General features: G+C 36.5%; 1 protein-coding gene across 2 annotated transcripts in view; it reads right to left on the reverse strand.

Annotated features, from left to right (window-relative positions):
* Positions 1-1,333: 1,333 nt before the first annotated feature.
* LOC117331264 (betaine--homocysteine S-methyltransferase 1-like) overlaps positions 1,334-25,898 on the reverse strand; it is a 34,248-nt gene continuing 9,683 nt past the window's right edge. For both annotated transcript variants that reach the window (XM_033889863.1, XM_033889862.1), the window contains exons 2-7: positions 18,030-18,220; positions 12,793-12,987; positions 8,307-8,418; positions 7,676-7,854; positions 7,375-7,456; positions 1,334-1,928 (exon numbers count right to left, since the gene is read on the reverse strand). In XM_033889863.1, coding sequence (XP_033745754.1) covers positions 1,651-1,928; positions 7,375-7,456; positions 7,676-7,854; positions 8,307-8,418; positions 12,793-12,987; positions 18,030-18,220 — 1,037 coding nt within the window. In that variant the 3' untranslated portion in view covers positions 1,334-1,650. The remainder of the gene's footprint in view (positions 1,929-7,374; positions 7,457-7,675; positions 7,855-8,306; positions 8,419-12,792; positions 12,988-18,029; positions 18,221-25,898) is intronic.

The following is a 25,898-nucleotide window of genomic DNA, read 5'->3' on the forward strand; positions in this document are numbered from 1 at the left end:
TTAAAAACATTTTAGATATTAATGATATGTGTTTTTTGTGTGTGTGTTTCTTTTTTCACTTTTTAGTCTTCTCATATAACAATTTCATTACTTTTAATAAGAAAAAGATAGATAAAAGAACCATTAAGTACCTACATCTAGGAGAAAGTGCAGCTGATATTTGTTTAAGTTATTCAATTAAAAAAATAATAAAGAAAATGTTCAATTCGAAAGTAAAATTCTAATTCATTAAAATTCTTCAAAATTCATTATTAACTGTTCTTACTATTTTAATCACTTTGGTGAATTTTAATGAATATCATCTATGCATAAAAATACATGAATAGTTCATAATCACATAAAATTCTCATTCATTAAAATTCTTCAAAATTCATTGTCAACTATTTTTACTATTTCATTCATTTGTTTGCTAACTTTTGAACACGTAGATATTTCTAATTATATACACACACAACCGTTTTGGGTAACATATTCTGTGTATAGGCCGACGTCTTTACTGTTTTGGGTAACATGTTCTGTGTATAGGCCTACGTCTTTACCGTTTTTGGTAACATATTCTTTGTATAGGCCGAGGTCTCTACTGTTTTGGGTAACATGTTCTGTGTACAGGCCGACGTCTGTACCGTTTTGGGTAACATGTTCTGTGTATAGACCGACGTCTTTACTGTTTTGGGTAACACATTCTGTGTATAGACCGACGTCTTTACTGTTTTGGGTAACACATTCTGTGTATAGACCGACGTCTTTACTGTTTTGGGTAACATGTTCTGTGTATAGACCGACGTCTTTACTGTTTTGGGTAACATGTTCTGTGTATAGGCCGACGTCTTTACTGTTTTGGGTAACATGTTCTGTGTATAGGCCGACGTCTTTACTGTTTTGGGTAACATGTTCTGTGTATAGGCTGACGTCTTTACTGTTTTGGGTAACATATTTTGTACACAGACCGACGTCTTTACTGTTTTGGGTAACATGTTCTGTGTATAGGCCGACGTCTTTACTGTTTTGGGTAACATGTTCTGTGTATAGGCCGACGTCTTTACTGTTTTGGGTAACATGTTCTGTGTATAGGCCGACGTCTTTACTGTTTTGGGTAACATGTTCTGTGTATAGACCGACGTCTTTACTGTTTTGGGTAACATGTTCTGTGTATAGGCCGACCTCTTTACTGTTTTGGGTAACACATTCTGTGTATAGGCCGACGTCTTTACTGTTTTGGGTAACACATTCTGTGTATAGGCCGACGTCTTTACTGTTTTGGGATAACATATTTTGTATACAGGGCGACGTCTTCATATCTAAGAACAAGCAAACTTATCGTGAAAACACCAAATATCATTGTCATATTTACTTCAATCTGAAATGAAACAGGTTTTGCATAATTCATTTTTATATGAGCACTTAAGGACAGTCATTGTCACTGACTCTACACACTCACCTACTTTAAATCATTCCGATTACAAACACAAATGAGTTTGTTTTTTCTTTTATTATTTTTAGTCGCAGTTGCTTGCCACATCAGTAAATGGGCTGAAATACCCCCACCACCTGTACTTTGATATTTAATTTTTTCTGTAGCTATGAATCCTGAAATATCCCCACCACCTGTACTTTAATATTGAATGATTTCTGTAGATATGAATCCTGAAATTATTTAGCGACGATTTTAGATTTAGCGTTTTTCGTGTAATAATCTTGAAACTCTGACTCATCGCCAAATATAAAATGCTTGTGCATTTCAGGGGCGTGTTTGTTTGCTGGTGGGTTTTTGCCGTACACATCTGCCACGATTCTGAGTGTGTGAGAGGTCCCCCCACAGCACAATCCGATGTAGGTCACCCCTGCCGCCTTAGCCTCCTGCGCAAATGTCCGGATCTCCTCGCGAGAACTTAAGCACGTCAACAGTTCTAGCGGAAAGGCAGGCTTTTCTGCAATGTAATGAATAAAAATCTCATTTCTACAATATAACTCACATACTCATTGTGTTGATGACAGTTGTACCTGCATTTATAATAGAACTTCATTTGCAGAAAATAAAGACATGCAGGCCCGCAACATAATTCTATTTTTTTGTGTTTCTAACACAAAATTTAGGTTAACGTTCTACTAAAGTAACGACTACTTTAAGCCTTATCAATTTGCATCATAGCAAATTTGACAGCAAAACAAATATTTTTTTCTACAGCAAAAACCGAATATACCTTTTTTATATTTTTTTATTCCATTATCATCAGGATTTTGTTTTCAATTTACACTTTTTGTTTTGGTTTTGTCCACTCCCTGATTATATTGTTTTGTGTGCCAATTACTGGCTAATTAGTATCTGTTTGACCACTACGTTAACTAGCCAAACCTGACCAACACTTTAATTAAGTCTCCTTTCAGAACTTTATACACCATGAGTCTTCTCTGTAATTAAGTTTGAGCGAAATATTAAATCCTAACTTAACAGCTGATTTATTTACTGCAGTACTTTACCGGAAGTGATCTTGAGCATGTACTTCTACGACAAGTGTGTTACACGAAGGATACAATCAAACTGCTCGAACCTTCTACACCGCTCTGTTAAAGTCAGCGGAGACTGATCACATTAATACCACTGTATTCAGCATACTACTTGGGGGGGTAATAACTTTATATATATATATATTTCTCAACAACTTGGATTAGTGTTGTTTGTTAAGTGTAACGAATGTAAACATCCGTCATCCCACAACCCCATTTTGTTTCACCGTTTACTGCATACTATCCTTATTCTTGTTAAACTAAAATGGTTCTCATTAAATATTCAGTCATTTTAACTTTAACATTCTAAGATCATCATTCGATACCATCTCTTTCACATTGACATTGACTTTTACATGATGTAGAAACAAACTATAATTTAACTTTAACATTCTGTAGTAACAGACCATAATTTGGCTATAAACATTATGTAGTAACAGACCATAATTTGACTTAAACATTATGTAGTAACAGACCATAATTTGACTATAAACATTATGTAGTAACATACCATAATTTGGCTATAAACATTATGTAGTAACATACAATAATTTGACTATAAACATTATGTAATAACAGACCATAATTTGGCTATAAACATTATGTAGTGACATACCATAATTTGACTATAAACTTTATGTAGTAACAAACCATAATTTGGCTATAAACATTATGTAGTAACAGACCATAATTTGACTATAAACATTATGTAGTAAAATATCATAATTTGACTATAAACATTATGTAGTAACAGACCATAATTTGGCTATAAACATTATGTAGTAACAGACCATAATTTGGCTATAAACATTATGTAGTAACAGACCATTATTTGACTATAAACATTATGTAGTAACAGACCATATTTTGACTTAAACATTATGTAGTAACAGACCATAATTTGACTATAAACATTATGTAGTAACAGATCATAATTTGTCTAAAAACATTATGTAGTAACAGACCATATTTTGACTTAAACATTATGTAGTAACAGACCATAATTTGACTGTAAACATTATGTAGTAACAGACCATAGTTTGACTATAAACAATATGTAGTAACATACCATAATTTGGCTATAAACATTATGTAGTTACAGACCATAATTTGACTATAAACATTATGTAGTTACATACCATAATTTGACTATAAACATTATGTAGTAACAGACCATAATTTGACTATAAACATTATGTAGTTACAGACCATAATTTGGCTATAAACAATATGTAGTAACAGACCATAATTTGACTATAAACATTATGTAGTAACATACCATAATTTGACTATAAACATTATGTAGTAACATAACATAATTTGACTATAAACATTATGTAGTAACAGACCATAATTTGACTATAAACAATATGAAGTAACATATCATAATTTGACTATAAACATTATGTAGTAACATATCATAATTTGACTATAAACATTATGTAGTAACAGACCATAATTTGGCTATAAACATTATGTAGTAACAGACCATAATTTGGCTATAAACATTATGTAGTAACAGACCATAATTTGACTATAAACATTATGTAGTAACAGACCATATTTTGACTATAAACATTATGTAGTAACAGACCATATTTTGACTTAAACATTATGTAGTAACAGACCATAATTTGACTATAAACATTATGTAGTAACAGATCATAATTTGTCTAAAAACATTATGTAGTAACATACCATAATTTGACTGTAAACATTATGTAGTAACAGACCATAATTTGACTATAAACAATATGTAGTAACATACCATAATTTGGCTATAAACATTATGTAGTTACAGACCATAATTTGACTATAAACATTATGTAGTAACATACCATAATTTGACTTATTTATTATGTATTACCAGATACCAGTTTGTGCTTTACATAGTTAGTCAGAGGCCATAATTTGCCTTTAATGTCCTGAATTAACACTTCAGAGTTTTATTTTAACATTATGTAGTAACTGACAACAATTTGACATTAACATTATTTAGCAGCAGACCATATTTTGATTTTAACATTATGTTATAAAAATTAGTTTAACATTTGAAACATAGCATCAATCTTGAGGCATGGATTGATGAAGAATTATTACGTAACGTGATTTCAATAATAGTTGAAGTACAATATTGGAACTTTTTTTCCCCTTGCGATATCAAAATTAATCACATGTCAAATGCCTGTGATCGAGTCTCCTGTTGCCGGAGAATGCATCTATTTGAACGCACTGGCTTGTCATTCTTAGAAGAATTATTGAATGTCAAGGAATGTCGATCTGACAAAAAAACAACAACTTTCTAGATATTCCTTAACAACGGCATTGAATCGGTGATCGTTACTGTATATGTCTAGTAGCCTAGGGAATCGGTCTTATGGTCCTCGTTTAGTCGCTGTTACTAGCAGCAAGGCGGCGATAAAACGTCAGCATTGTATCCAGCGAACTCATTGTTTCTGGCCAGCTTACAGAACTACAACGTCACCGAGCGAATTAACAATTTTCTGTTGTTTGATATCTGTGTTGAATGAGATAAGTATTGAAAAGGGCATTTACTCCGAGTTCCCACTGGTTATAAAGCTGCATGACATCCATATTTCTTACATTGTACTAGTATTGTACTTATGTTGTACTAGTTTTGTACTTATGTTGTACTAGTATTGTACTTAACACGATTTTAGTGTCAACCACCTGATTTGGACCCGCCATAACTTCGTTGATGTTTATATAATTTACAGGTGTTACATGAACATGTTCAGTGTATGTTGTACTGGTAAAGTACTTATATTGTACTGGAATAGTACTTATATTATACTGGTAATAGTACTTATATTGTACTGGAATAGTACTTATGTTGTACTGGAATAGTACTTATGTTGTACTGGAATAGTACTTATATTGTACTGGAATAGTACTTATGTTGTACTGGAATAGTACTTATATTGTACTGCAATAGTACTTATATTGTACTGGAATAATACTTATATTGTACTGGAATAATACTTATATTGTACTGGAATAATACTTATATTGTACTAGAATAGTACTTATATTGTACTGGAATAATACTTATATTGTACTGGAATAGTACTTATATTGTTCTGGAATAGTACTTATGTTGTACTGGAATAGTACTTATATTGTACTGGAATAGTACTTATATTGTACTGGAATAGTACTTATATTGTACTGGAATAGTACTTATATTGTACTGGAATAATACTTATATTGTACTGGAATAGTACTTATATTGTACTGGAATAGTACTTATATTGTACTGCAATAGTACTTATGTTGTACTGGAATAGTACTTATGTTGTACTGGAATAGTACTTATATTGTACTGGAATAGTACTTATATTATACTGCAATAGTACTTATATTGTACTGGAATAGTACTTATGTTGTACTGGAATAGTACTTATATTGTACTGGTAAAGTACTTATATTATACTGGAATAGTACTTATATTGTACTGCAATAGTACTTATATTGTACTAGAATAGTACTTATATTGTTCTGGAATAGTACTTATATTGTACTGGAATAGTACTTATGTTGTACTGGAATAGTACTTATATTGTACTGGAATAGTACTTATATTGTACTGGAATAATACTTATATTGTACTGGAATAGTACTTATATTGTACTGGAATAATACTTATATTGTACTGGAATAGTACTTATATTGTACTGGAATAGTACTTATATTGTACTGGAATAGTACTTATATTGTACTGGAATAGTACTTATGTTGTACTGGAATAGTACTTATATTGTACTGGAATAGTACTTATATTGTACTGGAATAATACTTATATTGTACTGGAATAGTACTTATATTGTACTGGAATAATACTTATATTGTACTGGAATAGTACTTATATTGTACTGGAATAGTACTTATATTGTACTGGAATAGTACTTATATTGTACTGGAATAGTACTTATATTGTACTGGAATAGTACTTATATTGTACTGCAATAGTACTTATGTTGTACTGGAATAGTACTTATATTGTACTGGAATAGTACTTATATTGTACTGGAATAGTACTTATATTGTACTGGAATAGTACTTATATTGTACTGGAATGGTACTTATGTTGTACTGAAATAGTACTTATATTGTTCTGGAATAGTACTTATATTGTACTGGAATAGTACTTATATTATACTGGAATAGTACTTATATTGTACTGGAATAGTACTTATATTGTACTGGAATGGTACTTATGTTGTACTGAAATAGTACTTATATTGTACTGGAATAGTACTTATATTGTTCTGGAATAGTACTTATGTTGTACTGGAATAGTACTTATATTGTACTGGAATAGTACTTATATTGTTCTGGAATAGTACTTATATTGTACTGCAATAGTACTTATATTGTACTGGAATAGTACTTATATTGTACTGGAATAATACTTATATTGTTCTGGAATAGTGCTTATATTGTACTGCAATAGTACTTATGTTGTACTGGAATAGTACTTATATTGTACTGGAATAATACTTATATTATACTGGAATAGTACTTATATTGTACTGCAATAGTACTTATGTTGTACTGGAATAGTACTTATATTGTACTGGAATAGTACTTATATTGTACTAATATAGTACCTGTATTGTACTAGAAAAGTACTTATGTTCTACTAGTAATGTACTTATGTTGTATGTATAACATGCTAGTATTGTACTTATGTTGTATTTATAATATACTAGTATTCGAATCAACTTTCAATTTCATGTTGACATTGTTCTATATCAGAACACTCAGTGATTTCTTTAACATCTGTTTTAGTTTTGTTTTGTTATAGTTTTTTACTGACTTTGACCATAACGTCTCTAAGTAACATACCGGATCCTGGAACTGTTAAGGAGAAGAATGTAGGTTTGGCAGGAGACGTTCTGTAGGTTACCGGCAGACAAGCAATAGGTCCCTGTCGGATATAAGAAGGTATTACCTAGTTATTATAAAACGATAACATTTTTGTTGATCGGATGGTTGTGTCCTTACATATCAGACTATTGAATAATGTAGTGTAATGTATATAGGAGGTGATGAATATGTTAAATGGTAGCATGAACCTTTTTTATCTGGTTTATACTGCAATGTGCTCTCGTTAACTGACGCTCAATCCAGCAGTAATATAACGTACCTTACATGCCTTCCTAACACACTTAATCGTCTCCATGATGGTGACAGGACCACGCCCACAATTGAGTCCCACTACATCGGCACCGTTGTTCTCCAGCATACGACATGCTTCTCCGATATTGATACCGTCCTGAGTGTCCAAACATATCGTGGGTTGAAGTGTGATCACGGCAGGTAAACCTTACAAAAATGAAAACATATATAGTATATTTAACAACATGTTTGTGCTTTGATAAGCTTGTTATGAAGAAATATAACTAGGGAGTATTATGATTAAATATAACTAGGGATTATTATGATTAAATATAACTAGGGATTATTATGATTAAATATAACTAGGGATTATTATGATTAAATATAACTAGGGATGATTATGATAAAATATAACAAGTGATTATCAAGATTGAATATAACTAGTGTTTATTAAAGGAAATCAGGAAATCTCAATTTGGTTTTCATTCGAACGTTTCCCTGGAAAATTTTGAAAAATCAAAAATGGCCCATTATTCAACAATTATCTGTATTTATAGATGGCAACATTATCGGTAATTGATAAACAACGAAACTTTGTTTGCAATTACGTCGCCTTTTTCTCTAATACTCATCTTACATGTTACGCAGCAAATACGAACCATTTCCATATTTCTTAATGGCTTCCAGAGCGAGAGCAGCTTCGCCATACTCTCCAAATGTCTCACCCAAAATAAAATCGGCTCCACCCTTGACCGCCCACTCGACCTGTTCCTGCCAAAATGAATAAAACTTGAGTCAACTTCCGTCTTGGGAGCCAGTATACCACAAATAACTGCGCCGTGGTGTTAGTGTGTATATCACTAAGGGAATTGATCCATTATAGTATTGTTGAAAGATACCAAGGACAAATGTCTCATTCTGACAGCCGATCTTATGTCAAAAACAAACCTTGTCTTCATGCCGACAGTCAATCAATAAAAGAAAACTCCTGAAACATTTCAAATTAGGTTTATTCTTGGATTACTTAATAAATCTGCGGTTGTAGATGTTTTCTTTCCTAAATGGCGACAATGTCGTTAGTGACATCTTGCCGGCAGTGTATAAAGGAGTTAAATGAAGTTTATGGCAGTAAGTTTTGAAATGACGGCAGTGTATACAGGAGTTACATATAGTTAGGCAGTGTATACAGGAGTTACATGTAGTTAGGCAGTGTATACAGGAGTTACATGTAGTTAGGCAGTGTATACAGGAGTTACACGTAGTTAGGCAGTGTATACAGGAGTTACATGTAGTTAGGCAGTGTATACAGGAGTTACATGTAGTTAGGCGGTGTATACAGGAGTTACATGTAGTTAGGCAGTGTATACAATACAGGAGTAACATGTTGTAAGGCAGTGTATACAGGAGTTACACGTAGTTAGGCAGTGTATACAGGAGTTACATGTAGTTAGGCAGTGTATACAGGAGTTACACGTAGTTAGACAGTGTATATAGGAGTTACGGCAGTGTATATAGGAGTTACATGTAGTTAGACAGTGTATACAGGAGTTACATGTAGTTAGACAGTGTATACAGGAGTTACATGTAGTTAGACAGTGTATACAGGAGTAACATGTAGTTAGACAGTGTATACAGGAGTTACATGTAGTTAGGCAGTGTATACAGGAGTTACATGTAGTTAGACAGTGTATACAGGAGTAACATGTAGTAAGGCAGTGTATACAGGAGTTACATGTAGTTAGGCAGTGTATACAGGAGTTACATGTAGTTAGGCAGTGTATACAGGAGTTACATGTAGTTAGGCAGTGTATACAGGAGTTACATGTATTAGGCAGTGTATACAGGAGTTACATGTATTAGGCAGTATATACAGGAGTTACATGTAGTTAGGCAGTGTATACAGGAGTTACATGTAGTTAGACAGTGTATACAGGAGTTACATGTAGTTAGGCAGTGTATACAGGAGTTACATGTAGTTAGACAGTGTATACAGGAGTTACATGTAGTAAGGCAGTGTATACAGGAGTTACATGTATTAGGCAGTGTGTACAGGAGTTACACGTAGTTAGGCAGTGTATACAGGAGTTACATGTAGTTAGGCAGTGTATACAGGAGTTACACGTAGTTAGGCAGTGTATACAGGAGTTACATGTATTAGGCAGTGTATACAGGAGTTACATGTAGTTAGGCAGTGTATACAGGAGTTACATGTAGTTAGGCAGTGTATACAGGAGTTACGGCAGTGTATACAGGAGTTACATGTAGTTAGACAGTGTATACAGGAGTTACATGTAGTTAGACAGTGTATACAGGAGTTACATGTAGTAAGGCAGTGTATACAGGAGTTACATGTAGTTAGACAGTGTGTACAGGAGTTACATGTAGTTAGGCAGTGTATACAGGGAGTTACATGTAGTTAGGACAGTGTATACCAGGAGTACACGTAGTTAGGCAGTGTATACAGGAGTTACATGTATTAGGCAGTGTATACAGGAGTAACATGTAGTTAGGCAGTGTATACAGGAGTTACATGTAGTTAGGCAGTGTATACAGGAGTTACATGTAGTTAGGCAGTGTATACAGGAGGTACATGTAGTTAGGCAGTGTATACAGGAGTTACATGTAGTTAGGCAGTGTATACAGGAGTTACATGTAGTTAGGCAGTGTATACAGGAGTTACATGTAGTTAGGCAGTGTATACAGGAGTAACATGTAGTAAGGCAGTGTATACAGGAGTTACATGTATTAGGCAGTATATACAGGAGTTACACGTAGTTAGGCAGTGTATACAGGAGGTACATGTAGTTAGGCAGTGTATACAGGAGTTACATGTAGTTAGGCAGTGTATACAGGAGTTACATGTAGTTAGGCAGTGTATACAGGAGTTACACGTAGTTAGGCAGTGTATACAGGAGTTACATGTAGTTAGGCAGTGTATACAGGAGTTACATGTAGTTAGGCAGTGTATATAGGAGTTACATGTAGTTAGGCAGTGTATATAGGAGTTGCATGTAGTTAGGCAGTGTATACAGGAGTTACACGTAGTTAGGCAGTGTATATAGGAGGTACATGTAGTTAGGCAGTGTATACAGGAGTTACACGTAGTTAGGCAGTGTATACAGGGGTTACATGTAGTTAGGCAGTGTATACAGGGGTTACATGTAGTTAGGCAGTGTATACAGGAGTTACATGTAGTTAGACAGTGTATACAGGAGGTACATGTAGTTAGGCAGTGTATACAGGAGGTACATGTAGTTAGGCAGTGTATACAGGAGTTACATGTAGTTAGGCAGTGTATACAGGAGTTACACGTAGTTAGGCAGTGTATACAGGAGTTACACGTAGTTAGGCAGTGTATACAGGAGTAACATGTTGTAAGGCAGTGTATACAGGAGTAACATGTAGTAAGGCAGTGTATACAGGAGTAACATGTAGAAAGGCAGTGTATACAGGAGTTACATGTAGTTAGGCAGTGTATACAGGAGTTACATGTAGTTAGGCAGTGTATACAGGAGTTACACGTAGTTAGGCAGTGTATACAGGGGTTACATGTAGTTAGGCAGTGTATACAGGAGTTACATGTAGTTAGGCAGTGTATACAGGAGTTACATGTAGTTAGGCAGTGTATACAGGAGTTACATGTAGTTAGGCAGTGTATACAGGGGTTACATGTAGTTAGGCAGTGTATACAGGGGTTACATGTAGTTAGGCAGTGTATACAGGAGTTACACGTAGTTAGGCAGTGTATACAGGAGTAACATGTAGTTAGGCAGTGTATATAGAAGTTACATGTAGTTAGGCAATGTATATAGGAGTTATGGCAGTGTATACAGGAGTTACACGTAGTTAGACAGTTTATATAGGAGTTACGGCAGTGTATATAGGAGTTACGGCAGTGTATACAGGAGTTACATGTAGTTAGGCAGTGTATACAGGAGTTACACGTAGTTAGGCAGTGTATACAGGAGTTACATGTAGTTAGGCAGTGTATACGGGAGTTACATGTAGTTAGGCAGTGTATACAGGAGTAACATGTAGTAAGGCAGTGCATACTGGAGTTACATGTAGTTAGGCAGTGTATACAGGAGTTACACGTAGTTAGGCAGTGTATACAGGAGTTACATGTAGTTAGGCAGTGTATACAGGAGTAACATGTAGTAAGGCAGTGCATACTGGAGTTACATGTAGTTAGGCAGTGTATACAGGAGTTACACGTAGTTAGGCAGTGTATACAGGAGTTACATGTAGTTAGGCAGTGTATACAGGAGTTACACGTAGTTAGGTAGTGTATACAGGAGTTACATTTAGTTAGGCAGTGTATACAGGAGTAACATGTAGTTAGGCAGTGCATACTGGAGTTACATTTAGTTAGGCAGTGTATACAGGAGTAAGGCAGTATACACAGGAGTTACATGTAGTTAGACAGTGTATACAGGAGTTACATGTAGTTAGGCAGTGTATACAGGAGTTACATGTAGTTAGGCAGTGTATACAGGAGTTACATGTAGTTAGACAGTGTATACAGGAGTTACATGTAGTTAGACAGTGTATACAGGAGTTACATGTAGTTAGACAGTGTATACAGGAGTTACATGTAGTTAGGCAGTGTATACAGGAGTTACATGTAGTTAGGCAGTGTATACAGGAGTTACACGTAGTTAGGCATGGTGTTTCGTCTTTCGGCAGTACAGTGCATCAATATATGTTTTGCACTATAAGTTGGATATCTTGATAGAGTCAGAGTAGTCTTCGTTACTACATTTGTTTACACCGACAGAGATTTTAAGATTATAATTAAAATACTGATTTAGATCGTTTTTTAAAAGAAGCAATAATACATTAATCTGTAACAATTTATTTCCCATTGAAGATCGACTAACAGAACGACTTGATTTCTTTTTCATTTCGAATATATGACACACATAGCTGGAGTAACGTCGACTGTTAATAATCAGTCACAGGAAAAATGTATGTAAATAGTGTCCAATGGAAGCTTTTGTTATTTTTTAACGCCAAAGTAACTTTCGTAACAGCTGCTGTGGTGGGGTAGAGGACCGAAATCCACAGAAGAATTTAACAATTTGTTTGTAAATAACCAGACTCGGCAAATTGTGACAATGTATGTTCTATAATAAAAATCTGTACCTTAAACATCGCTTTAGTCATTGCGATAGATGGTTCGTCGTCCTTCTTGTATATCGTAGAATTGCAAAGGTTTCCCGCCATCAATGTACCAGTGTCGTCTGCGACTTGACGCGCAATTCTGAGAGCCTCCATGTTCATTCTTTCTAGGTCATTTTCCCGCCCAACTAGGCGTAACTTTTCTCTGTGGGCATAGTACTGTAACACACGTCTTTAATCATCGTTTTGCTATTATTTAAGATTTAACAATATTCAATACTCAAAACACTAAAATGGAGGTATTTCATATCGTGTGGGGAAACAAGCTTAGAGGTTAAATTATCAGTGCCATACCAGTCAAGGGTGCCAAGATATTTAGAGTTTCTAATATTTGTACATAGCAAAAAGTCAACATATGAACACTATTATATCAGTTATAAATTATCTAGATGTACTGTTACTCAGTACTTTATATATTCCTGTCTGAACAAAGTTATGGACAGCGACAGTTTTTATTTCATTCAAGTTTATCTTTCTAATTCTCGATATGGGGTGATTTAGCTACAACGCATTCAAATCTACCATGATTGTTTTTAATGAAAGCAAAATTGTCTTATCAAAGATAGCACGCAATTGGAACCTCCGCAATGAAGCTGTCTGTGAATCTATCAATTGTAAACATGTCGGTATCTTTCTGATCAAGTTCAGACAAGGCTGTCAAGATGTCAATGAGATTGTTCACAAGCTACGTGGTCAATGTGTTCCTTTGCTTAATTGTAACTATTTGACTGTGGAATCAACCCTTTGACCGATTCAAAGCTGTATAAATTGTGTCCTATTGAGTAAGTACTCCTCGCAGTGAAGTGAACGTCTCGATGTATGTAATTAATTTTCTAGATTCCAACGTCTACCATGTGACATAGACCATTTACCACTATGGTACATTGCTAAATGTTTCCCTTATCTCAACAAAATCTGTAAAAAATGTCGCAAAGCTATGTGGTATTCCACCTAACTGCGAATTATCACGTGTACAGTGTAACACCTTTGTAGAAGATACAGTTTTCTCGTTGTATACTCGATTGCTATAGTCCCTTGGTGCTAACTTTACGTTACGTACTTTCCACCAAATACAATTATGTGAGTCGACCACTAGCCGGTCCATGTGTACGTATTACTCGCTAACTCCTATCGAGAGATACAAATTGAAACGACCCTGTAATAAAAGATATATTTAAACATGAAGATCGTCTTTTTGCATCATTTGCAAGATATTCGATTTTTGCCGAAAAAAAGTATCCCTTTTTTACGTTTAGTTAACAAAGACAAACTGCTTGTGTATAAACTACATACGCATGTAATATAAATGTATATGGTTTCATAATGGCAAGTTGGAAGCCATTACGTTCTATGCATAACTTCATATTTTCTTATACATTCCAATATATCTCTCTAACTATTAGGTAATCCTATTTTTTTTCTTGCTCGATCTCCTACAGTTATTTTCATTATCACTCTTCATTTTTGTCATTGTATGTTTATCTTTGTAACATATTATTGACGTAATGTTTAGCTTGTTATTTTGTATATTTGGAGGAATAAAGATATGAATGAATGTACAGAGACCTCTGTATCATATCACCTGTGTTATATGTATAGGGAAAATAGTCGGTACCTTACCGTGGAAACGTAAAGTACGATATCTGGGAGAAGACGGCCAACTACCAAGGGCAGAGACATGAGCTCTTAAACATGAATTATAACAAACCATATTGATCCAACAAATGAATTTAACAATGTGATTATTAAGTAAGCGTTACAATGACTGCTTAACTTATTTTAACACGGTAACGAGATTACCACCACTGACCGCTAGTGCAGTGTACCTTCAGTCACATATAAGTTATAAGGCAGTCCAACATCAATCAACTGGAAATAACCGTATTGTCGTTGTAACAACTGACAGTAGTAAATCTTAACATGCTTCTTTAGTACGGTTGCATATACCATTAATCTTTTTACTGACATCTAGATTTTAACCCGTTTTTTACTCATTATGTATACACAAGTAGATACGTTACTTTTGCATGTGTCATTACATGATTAACGTATATTAAAGACTCCCTTCATATAGAACCTACACAATAAGTACTTGAATTTATTGGCATTTTGTCCATATTTACAAAAATCGACATGGATATGTTAGAACACAATGAACATGTCTTTCTTATTTTAGGTATTAAATACACCAAGCCAAAAAAGACGGCCATTACAAACGGAAAGTAGAGGTTTACCACAGACCTATTTTGAAATAGTATTTGTCATTTCCATTGAATTGCAAAAACGTGTTACCTTAACTTTTACCTGATACAAAAAAAATCACATTTTTTTAATATCAAGTCAGTAGAACGATGATTTAGAAATGCTACAAGATGTAACCGCTAACTTTGGGCCCGTGAATAAGTTTGACTTAGAAATGAAGCATGATCGATACCCGTTAAATAAAGAAGACTTTAAGAGTAGTGATAAACTTCTCAATACATCAGGAATCAGATCTCATTCTATGATCAGATTGTGTTAGTGGATAAGCGTAGAATACTTTTCGCTATTAATACCTATAGTTGTATTGGTAGTAGTTGAGTTTAGTAAGTGATGTCACTGGTTCAGAATAGCTTTGTATACCATACTTAATGACATGCTGACTTAGAGTCGAGGTTTCAGAGAGAGCTAGCCGTTTGAGTTTTGATAGATTTTAGAGGGACTTGGAGAAGAGGAGGTCAGACATACAGAGAGCACAGAAAAATGTCGAGTAGTTTAGCTTAGTTTCGTTGTTTGATTATTAAGTTATTGTTTTGCAGTTAATTAAAAAGACCCGTCATGTTGATAATTTTTGATGTTTTTATTTCGGTTTTATCTCAAAGGATTGTGTACGTTTTCAATTTACTGCTACAATTGGAATTTATTTGATAACAGTACATGTTTATTAACTAATGATTGGTGAATATGTCTTCTCCTGGGATACGATACTGGGTAGGAATTTAATCTTAAACCTTGATTGGGAAGTATTTTGAATTAACTTATATTTTAATAAAATGTGTAAGAAGTAACCATAACCATGACCTAGGAAGCACGAACTGGTTCGAGGAGTTCTCATTCTTCACCAATAAATGAAATTCGATTAAAATCATTTCAAAATGAACCTGTTTCAAAACTGAGAAATATTTTCTATTAATAGTAAAAGTAACTGAACTTGACAATTACAAAATGTGAGTACACGTGCGTCGAAGGGAATGTTCCTTACCCGACTATGTGGCGAGGGGATAACAACCAATACCGTCCTACTAACAGGTGAAAGTAGACTTAAAATTGTGCACTGCACGTTACCACAGGCGCTTTCATTGAAAATCGAATTTCACACTTTTTTTATAAATAGCGGCAGTGGTATGGGTACTGTTAAAAGTCTAAGGTTGGCAACGAGCTAAACGACACCCCACCGGCCGTACTTTATACGACCGTCATGTAGAAACATTCATCTTTAACCTACCGTATCACTCAATGCGAATTGCTACATTAAAAACACAGTAATCCTTGAAAACATCGCCGAATTCCTCCTTCACCACACTACTTTTGAAAATGTTCCCACAATTTGTCAAGATTCCAAATACGGGATTGAAGGGTCATGTGCTTATATTATCGGCTGTCGCCAGGTGCACTTTTTGGGGCCATCTCCGCTTGCATTTTACAACCCGCATATTGTCTGGAAAACGGTTAGGCTATTTGAAGAGTTTCGTCTAATTTACGATTATTTGAAGAGTTTCATCGAACACACGATCCTTTATTATCATAGATCATATATTAGTTCAAACGTGAAAGTCCCGTGCACCGAATATGACAGTACACAGGAAAAGCAAACGAAGTCAAAAATGCCAAAATCAAAAAGGGGGGGGGGTGAAATAGCATGTTTTTGCCACAAAGGTAGAACTTAATGCTTATTTATATAATTTACTTTCGTCAGTTTGCTGAAGTCAAAACAAACAAAAAGAAAAGTATTTCACGAATAAGACTGTCATTAGGTTACTGGCACGTGAACCAACATTGCTTACTTCAGACATGTTTATGTATTTCCACAAATTTTACAAATATCACGTCGTCGTCAAAAACGAGTATCATACTTCAGACCAGCCAAACGATTTGTACATTATGTGATCAGTGATCAATTTACAATTTATCTTCACGAGTCCCACAATGTTAGATGTGTGATTATCGAAATATTGAGGATGAGTTTCATTTTATTTTGAACCATTTTTTTATTCAAATGTTGAAACTGTTTTGCTTACTTGACTTCAATTTGTATAAGCTTGATATCATTTTGCCGCGTGTCGACAATTTCAAAGAGTTTAACGCATTGTTAAATATTCTTCGTAATACAGATATGTAATTGCACGCTACTGAACATCGCATGATATGTAAGTTTGATGAATTACTGGATTCACTTATGCAAGTGTAATGGCGTGTGTCAGCACCAACGCTACTCTCATATTATCAAAATCAATTAAGCTGGCTGTAGGGCTTACATAATAAAGAAACTGAATTGAAATGAGAAAGAAAAGATAATACTTAGGAGTATTGCCAGTAGTTATTTTGTGTAAACGCCAGAATTTTAAAGCATTCGGTGCTAACGCCAGAATCCCTTCCACAACCCCCACCTGAAAAGTGACCTGGTGACAGTCGATTAGATAAGCGCATGACATTTCAACCCCGTATGTTAATGAGGAATATGGACAGGCTGAGGGAGCAGTTTGAAAATGGTGTCCTGAAGGAGGAATTCGGCGATGTTTTCACGGATTATTGTGTTTTGGATGTAACAATTCGTATTTGGTGACACGATAGGTTAAGATGAATGTTTCTAGATGGCGGTAGTATATAGTATGCGCCGTGTCAGTTTTAATAAATGTGTATTTTAGTCGATTGAAGTGAGGTGGGGACTCGTTTTGCTCGTGACGGAGTTTCTGGCCTTGTACTTTACAGTACATTGTACACATACCACTGCCATGATAATCACATTTTACAATGCAAGCGCCTGTGCCCGTTACTAGTGTGAATGTTTCACGGCCATGGTTGTCTACCTATAGTCCGCTAGTAGTGCGGGGTGGGTAAAGGTTAGTCTACACACTGTGTACCTCTCATTAAACATACAATGACGCCAGTAAAGTGAGATTATAACAAACTACTATTTGAAGATAATAATAATAAAAACGTACTGTAAACGCCAACACAACGTCACTTCCTGCATGAACAAACTCTTCGTGTAAACTCTTCACGAGCTCTGGATGTTCGAGAATAACTTCTGGTACAAATGTTCCTGCTGTTAGATACCCTCTTCTTTCGAATTCAAATATGTAGCCCTCCGCCACCACCACGCTTTCTCCGTCTCTCAGACGCTCTAACAACCCTGTGGGGGAATACAAATGCATCGTTAACATTTTTCAAGTTGATCGCGTAACACAACTTGCCGCAAATCTTTCAACATTGGGGTGCTTCAAAGACATGCCTGATACGACATGTTTATAAATATTTTCGTACTTTGACGATTTGAAAAAATTCCATTGAACGAATTAAGTCATTTGTTAGATATAATTAAACTCATCATTTCACACTCTGGTTGTTTTTATTTGTCATTATTTTTCTTCTGTATGAAGCGGAATCGAACGTTAGGGTTCCCCCTAAAATTTCAAATCAGCGAAAAATAATCAATATTTCTCTCCAAATTGTACTCGCCTGCATTGGTTCTTTGCGATTGATGGATGGATTTAGAGGTCAAAGCAGTGCTTTTCTTTATTATAATGTTTGACCGACAACAGACATTTTATTAATGTAGTTCATGGCGTCGCTTTTATGTCTCCTATTGTCTAATGGTACAAATTCTATCCGTGGCCTTGTCCTAAGTTAACAGGATGTCCGCCTGTCAAAGTACGTACGACGTATCGAAGGAGTTATGACAGCTAGAATGAATGAAGTCCTATCTTATTGTGAAGATTGGCTTTGATGTGTTAATGGTACTAGACGCGTGTTGAATAGTGACACATTACCTATAATGTATTTCATACGTCGACGTGACAATGAAGTGTTCGCAAATAAATACAGAAACGCTTATAGACAAAGGTGTTGGTTCCTTATGACGAAATTCCATTATGTCTATAAATTGTTCCCATTGAAAAAGAAGTGTGACAGCATCAGTCGTGATGTTTTTGTCTGATAATAAATCATCTTCAAAGTAAACTGTCGGTTCATCTCGCACACTCTTCGGTTTGTTAGTCATGACAGAGTCAAATAAACTTCAAGGGGAATTCATCTCGTGCCATGCCATGAGTATTTCCGTCATTGCTGTTTGGTAGAAGATACATTATCATTGGCGCGTTCAAAATTAATTACTGTACCATACCAAGTTAAACGTCCATAGTTATTGACGTATTGTGACGATTAGTTACTGTACCATACCAAGTTAAACGTCTATAGTTATTGACGTATTATGACGACCTTTGTGGCAATGAAAGTCGGCGATGTTCATTGTTTCCTAAACAAATTTAAGAAACTTGCTGAAAACGACGTATGGACGGACTGTCCTTGACCTTTGATTGGGAATCTATTTCATGGCAGAAGGACAACATATTAACGAAGAGGTCAAACGAACCTTATGCATTGTTAGACAAACAAGTCTATACTTATCTTCAGTCTACCTTAAACCCTGATCAATCTTAAATAACGGATATCGCAATCATTCTGTAGAGGTAGAAATATTGTTCTCGGACTCAATATCTTAGAATATGGACTTCATGTTTAAGTAAATCGTCTTGACATGTTAGTCTAAATAAACTAGTCTATAGCCATGACATGTTAGTCTAAATATTTTAGTCTATGACCCTGACATATCAGACTCAATGATTTGGTCTATGACCCTGATATATCAGACTCAATGATTTAGTCTATGGCCCTGAAATATCAGACTCAATGATTTAGTCTATGGCCCTGACATATCAGACTCAATGATTTAGTCTATAGCCCTGACATATCAGACTCAATGATTTAGTCTATGGCCCTGATTTATTTACTCTAAACTAAACAGCTCCTTAGCTTACTTGATTGTCTACATGCCCTAGACAGTACAGAGGAACTGACATAAATAACTGTTAATAGCCTGTCTTTAGTTTCCACTGGAATCAAATGAAGATATATGCAGACCTTGGAATGCGCAGTAGAGTGTAATTTTATTAGCTTTGATATACCTCTTTCGAAATAATAAGGATTGATCGCTCTTAAACATATCTTCTGGGAATTAGTATTATGCATTTCTACAAATACACAAATACGATCTGTTATTGCGCTAAGATAAGAATGGCTCCACATTTTCACAAACGCTGATGGCCATGACGGATGTCTACATCATTATATAGACAAGAAGTCCATTCACGGTTAACTCAGTTCTGAAAAACATACTGAAAATTTACGGGTTTTGTTTTTGAATTTAGAATTTTACATATTTGACCAGTGCTACTTTTAAGCCAGATCAACTTCAATGGGACAAACTTGTTCAGTTTGCTATTAAAGCATGGCACTATCCAAGTAGCATGATCTCGGTAATTGAGAAGTCTTTGAAAATATTTCAACATATTTGATCTCTTTTGCCTTGTAAGTGCATCAAGGTCATTCATTTGAACACATCTGGTAACCCTCCATCCCAGCATGCTGCTTACACAATATCATACGAGATGATTTCTTTCAAATGTTTTGATATATTTGACCTATGTGACCTTGAATGTATGTCAAGGTCATTGATTTGAACAACTATGGCAGCCCTTTATCCCAACATGCTACTAGCCCAATATCATGGCTCTCGGACTCTAGATTGTTTTTCTTGTTTTTATAATCTCTACAAATAAAACGCAGGAAGGAAGGCAAGGGTTGATAAGCTACGGGATCCTTCCTTAGTTTTGAAAAATTAATGAGTCATTTCAACCTTTGTACTTTTCATTCATATATCAGCTTTTATACATCTTATATGCATTTAACTAATGATAATAAGGTGTTAAAAGAATTTAATATATTTGACCCCTGTGACCTTGAAAGTTGGTTAATGTCATTGATTTGAACAAACTCTGTAGCCCTTTATACAGGCATGCTACTGGTTCAATATCATGGCTCATGGCCTCTCATATATTGAAAAGAAGTTTAAAAAAAATCAATTGTTCACGCGCACGACGGACAACGCCGAACAAAAGGCGATCGCAATAGGTCACTAGATTGAATCGAATAGGTCCATACGTCTTTAAATAAGCAGATCAGTAGAACACGGACAGGTCAACAAGAGACCCGTTGTTTGGAAATATACTAGCGTGAAAAAAACCCGTTTATTTTAGATATCTATTATTTACAGGTTTCGTTGATAATGTGTTGTTCATGGTGTAGGTTTCTAGATTATTTCATCGTTGCTGAATACATTTTGCTGATTTTTGTTATCCCATCACAGACAGTGTTTGCTTGAATACTGTTTAATCAAGGTTACCCCACGCCGTTTCCTTGTCCAAATTAGTAGCATGAGTGCCCACCCCTGGCATCACTAGCCCTCCACCTCTGGGTTGCGAGTTCAAACCTACGTGGAGCAGTTGCCGTTACTGACCTTAGGCCGTAGGGCATCAGCCTCTGCTCTTATATAGACCCCATTAAGGTGTTTATTGCCCTTTGATGAACAATGATTCCACTCCTGAATTGAGGCCTGCGTGAGTTGACGCGCTTCCTTACCCTCCTGTCTAGCTTGTCCCACAAATGCTTGATTGGGGACATGTCTCGACTATATGGTGGCCAATTAAGAACTGGAACGTTGTTTTGAGTCAGAAAATTACGACAACCCTAGCAACATGGGGCCTCATGTTGTTTTACTGCAACGTAAAGTTACGTTGAAGAAGAAGAAGAAGAAGAAGAAGAAGAAGAAGAAGAAGAAGAAGAAGAAGAAGAAGAAGACCAACTTATCCACCATCCTCTTGACAAGGCAGAAATCCTTAACAATCACTTTGCTAGTATCTCTACCTCCACACCTGATCTTGAATTACCCCAAACAGCACAACCCTACACTCCCTACTGACTAACTAACATTCATATTACAGAACAAGATGTGTCTGACCAACTCAACACTCTTAATGTAAATAAACCCTCTGGTCCTGATGGTATAATCCCTAAAGTTGTTAAAAAATTGAGTAACTCCCTTGCACTACCCCTCTGTCTTTTATTTAATAAATCACTTAACACAGGAATATTACCAGTTAGCTGGAAACAATCAAACATAAATGCTATATATAAAGGGAATGGTTCAACAAATGATATTTCTAACTATAGACCAATCTCAATAACCTGCTGTTTCAGTAAAATAATGGAAAAAATTGTATTTAAATATCTCTATAACTACTTAACTGAAAACTCTATTATAACTAAGCATCAATCTGGATTCATACCTGGTGATTCTACTGTCAATCAACTACTTTTTATCTATAATGAAATTGTTAGTAATATGGACCAGGGAAAAGAGCTTAGATTTATCTTTTGCGACATAAGTAAAGCTTTCGATAGAGTCTGGCATAAAGGTCTCCGGCATAAATTGAAAACATATGGAATTAATGGGAATCTGCTTTTATGGCTTGAAAATTATCTTTCTAATAGATTACAAAGAGTAGTCACTGAAGGCTATCATTCACAGTTTAAGGTAATAAATGCAGGAGTACCTCAGGGATCAGTTCTTGGACCATTCCTTTTCCTTCTTTATATAAATGATGTAACTGACAACATTACTACTAATATCAAATTATTTGCAGATGACACATCATTATATGTTATAATAGATGAAAATCCAGTACAAGCAGCACAAAGTTTAACTAATGATCTCTCTAACATTGGGGAATGGGCAGCCACGTGGGACATAAAATTTAACCCCAATAAAACCAAATCTGTAATTTTCTCTAGAAAACATTATAAAAATCACCCCCCAATAACATTCCAAGACAGCCCAATCATTGACACACCAGACCATAAACACTTAGGATTGACTTTTAAATATGACGCATCCTGGAAACAACACATTTTAAATATTTATGAAAAAGCTTATAGTAGCGCCAACATAAATATGTTGTGTAATGTTAATTGTTGCATTCCGGAATTCCGGACCCGGATCCGGCTTTATATGTATCATGTTTATTGTACTCTCTCTTGTTTCCGCCTTGCTGTGAGTAAAAGCCTATCGTTGTGTCAGTGACTTGTTTTGTGGTGATTAACCTTACTGGCGTGGTGGCAGCGACCTTAGAACCCATGTTGTCATTTTAAAGACATCACAGAACGTTTTCATCACATAATTTGTGTCAGCAAAGTCACTCCGTAGTTGATTTCTACCGTGAGCACACGATCGTCAACAGCATGGCCCACACTCACAGGGCACCTAAGCAGTGGTGTCTAACGACATCAGAAACAGTAACATCCTTCGAGAATTGGCGACAAAATTTAATCTACACCTTATCACTGGACGCTAACTTCGCCAGATTTCTCGCCGAAGGTTTTTTCTGGGAAAAGAAGGTAAGGAACACACCGTTCAGGGGCTTCCTAAATGACGACGTTAACATTCCAGAGAACAATAGACTGACTAGAGAACAAAAGGCTAGTATGCTGGAACTGATGTTAGGGCAGATTGCTAACTATTGTCCTGTCATTTCCCGTAATACGATTGTGAAAAATTCTACGTCATTGGAGAACATTTGGCAAACTATACGACTCCATTACGGTTTTCAGACAACAGGGGCACATTTTATTGATTTCGCCGGCATCACCTTAGGACCTACAGAAAAACCTGAGGATCTTTATCAAAGGCTAATGGCCTTCATGGAGGACAATTTACTTCGCAGGGATATGGGTATAACCCATCATGGTGAGAATATTGCTCAAGATGAGGAACTTACTCCTACGCTGGAGAACTGTGTGGTCTTAACGTGGCTCCGCTTAATTCACCCTGATCTACCGAAGTTAGTAAAACAGAGATATGGTACTGAACTTCGTTCCCGAACACTTGCTTCGATTAAGCCTGAGATCTCGCAGGCACTTGAATCACTCTTAGAGGAAATCCATTCCGTCGCTGATACTAAGGCCATGCGTGCCGAGATCTCCCGAGTTGAGTTATCGCACACCGAATCGTCACGAGCTCCGAGAACCCCCTCAGGTAAACCCCGCAATCGCAAATTGTGCCCATTATGCAAGGCAGCTGGTAGGCCGGATACCCATTTTTTGAGCAAATGTGTATACTTACCCAGTCAAGACCGACAATTCTTTGCCAAGGTCCGACAGGTTACTGGACTAGAAGATGATTCTGGAGAGGACACTGATACAGAGGTGAAACAGGACCGTCCACGCGACGATTCGCCCTACATTAACCGGGTACGCGTGCGTCAGTCTCCGTACATAGATGCTTTTTATGAGCACCACTCTGTTCGCCTAACTATTGACAGTGGTGCCACTGGCAACATGATTCGTGCCTCCTGTGCTAGAAAGCTTGGTGTTCGCGTTACTAGCAGTTCCCAGTCCGCTCATCAGGCTGACGGGTCATCTCCGCTGAAAATCATCGGAGAGACACGATTTGTATTTACATGCGGTAGACACCGTCTGTATTTTGAAGGTCTAGTCGTTGAAAATTTAGATACAGATGTGTTGGCTGGCATTCCATTTATGGAAAAAAAATGACGTGTCAATTCGCCCGTCTCGACATCAAGTCATCGTTGAGGATAGTGTCTACACATATGGCTCAATCGAAACTGCGATGGACAAACATGCTATCCGAAGGGCTCATGTTCTGAGGTCCTCCTCACCCACAACAATCTGGCCTGGTGGTTTTATTGAGCTTGACCTTCCCAGTGACCTCACAGAGGCTGGTAACGTTTTTGCATTGGAGCCCCATGACACACGTGCAGACGTGAAGTACTCGTCCACCTGGCCAAAGCCCTCCATCGTAACAAGCGTTGCTGGGAAAGTTCGCATACCGAACCTCACGGACCAGCCCCAGATTGTTAAGCGTAATGAACATTTCTGTAAAGTTCGAGCTGCTGTCGTACCTAACACAGCGGAGCCTAATCCTCAGTGCCCAACTTCCTCAACTGTGTCTACACCAGCACCTTCTAACATGACATCACAAAGGCATTCTGCAAATGTTAACCTTGACCCGGACAACTTGATGCCCCCTAAAATGAAAGACAAATTTCGTGAAGTTTTAAACGAGTTTGACTCTGTGTTCAACCCACATTTCAGTGGCTATAACGGTGCCGCCGGCCCATTTGAGGCAAAGGTCAATATGGGTCCTTCACAACCACCTCAAAGGAAAGGTCGCGTCCCTCAATACTCCCGTTCTCAGCTCGTAGAACTACAAGGGAAATTCGATGAACTTGAGAAAATAGGTGTTTTTAAGCGCCCTGAAGATATTGGTATCTGTGTGGAGTACGTCAACCCATCCTTTCTAGTTAAAAAACCTAACGGTGGCTTTCGGCTAGTCACAGCCTTTGCAGATGTTGGGAGGTACAGCAAACCCCAACCATCACTTCTGCCAGACGTCGACTCAACCTTGCGCCAGATGGCTCAATGGAAATACATAATCGCGTCTGACCTGACAAAGTCGTTCTATCAGATCCCTTTGAGTCGCGACTCAATGAAGTACTGTGGTGTGGCCACACCATATAAGGGAGTACGAGTATACGTGCGTTCGGCCATGGGCATGCCCGGGTCCGAGACTCACTTGTCGGGTTTTAGGAGACTTTGTTGAAGCCGGATGCGTAGCTAAAGTTGCGGATGACTTATACATTGGTGGCAATTCCTTTGAAGAACTATGTCAAAATTGGGGAAATGTTTTGCAAGCCTTACACCGTTGTAACTTAAATCTGTCTGCCACAAAGACTACTATTGCCCCGAGGCAAACGACCATTCTTGGCTGGGTGTGGCGACTTGGCACCCTTCAGGCTAGTCCGCACCGTCTTGCGGCTCTCTCAACATGCAGCCCTCCTACTACAGTTTTCGGCCTCCGATCATTCATCGGCGCATACAAGGTTTTAGCCCGCGTT

The sequence above is a fragment of the Pecten maximus genome, chromosome 7, assembly GCF_902652985.1.
Source record: "Pecten maximus chromosome 7, xPecMax1.1, whole genome shotgun sequence".
NCBI classification, from domain to species: domain Eukaryota; kingdom Metazoa; phylum Mollusca; class Bivalvia; order Pectinida; family Pectinidae; genus Pecten; species Pecten maximus.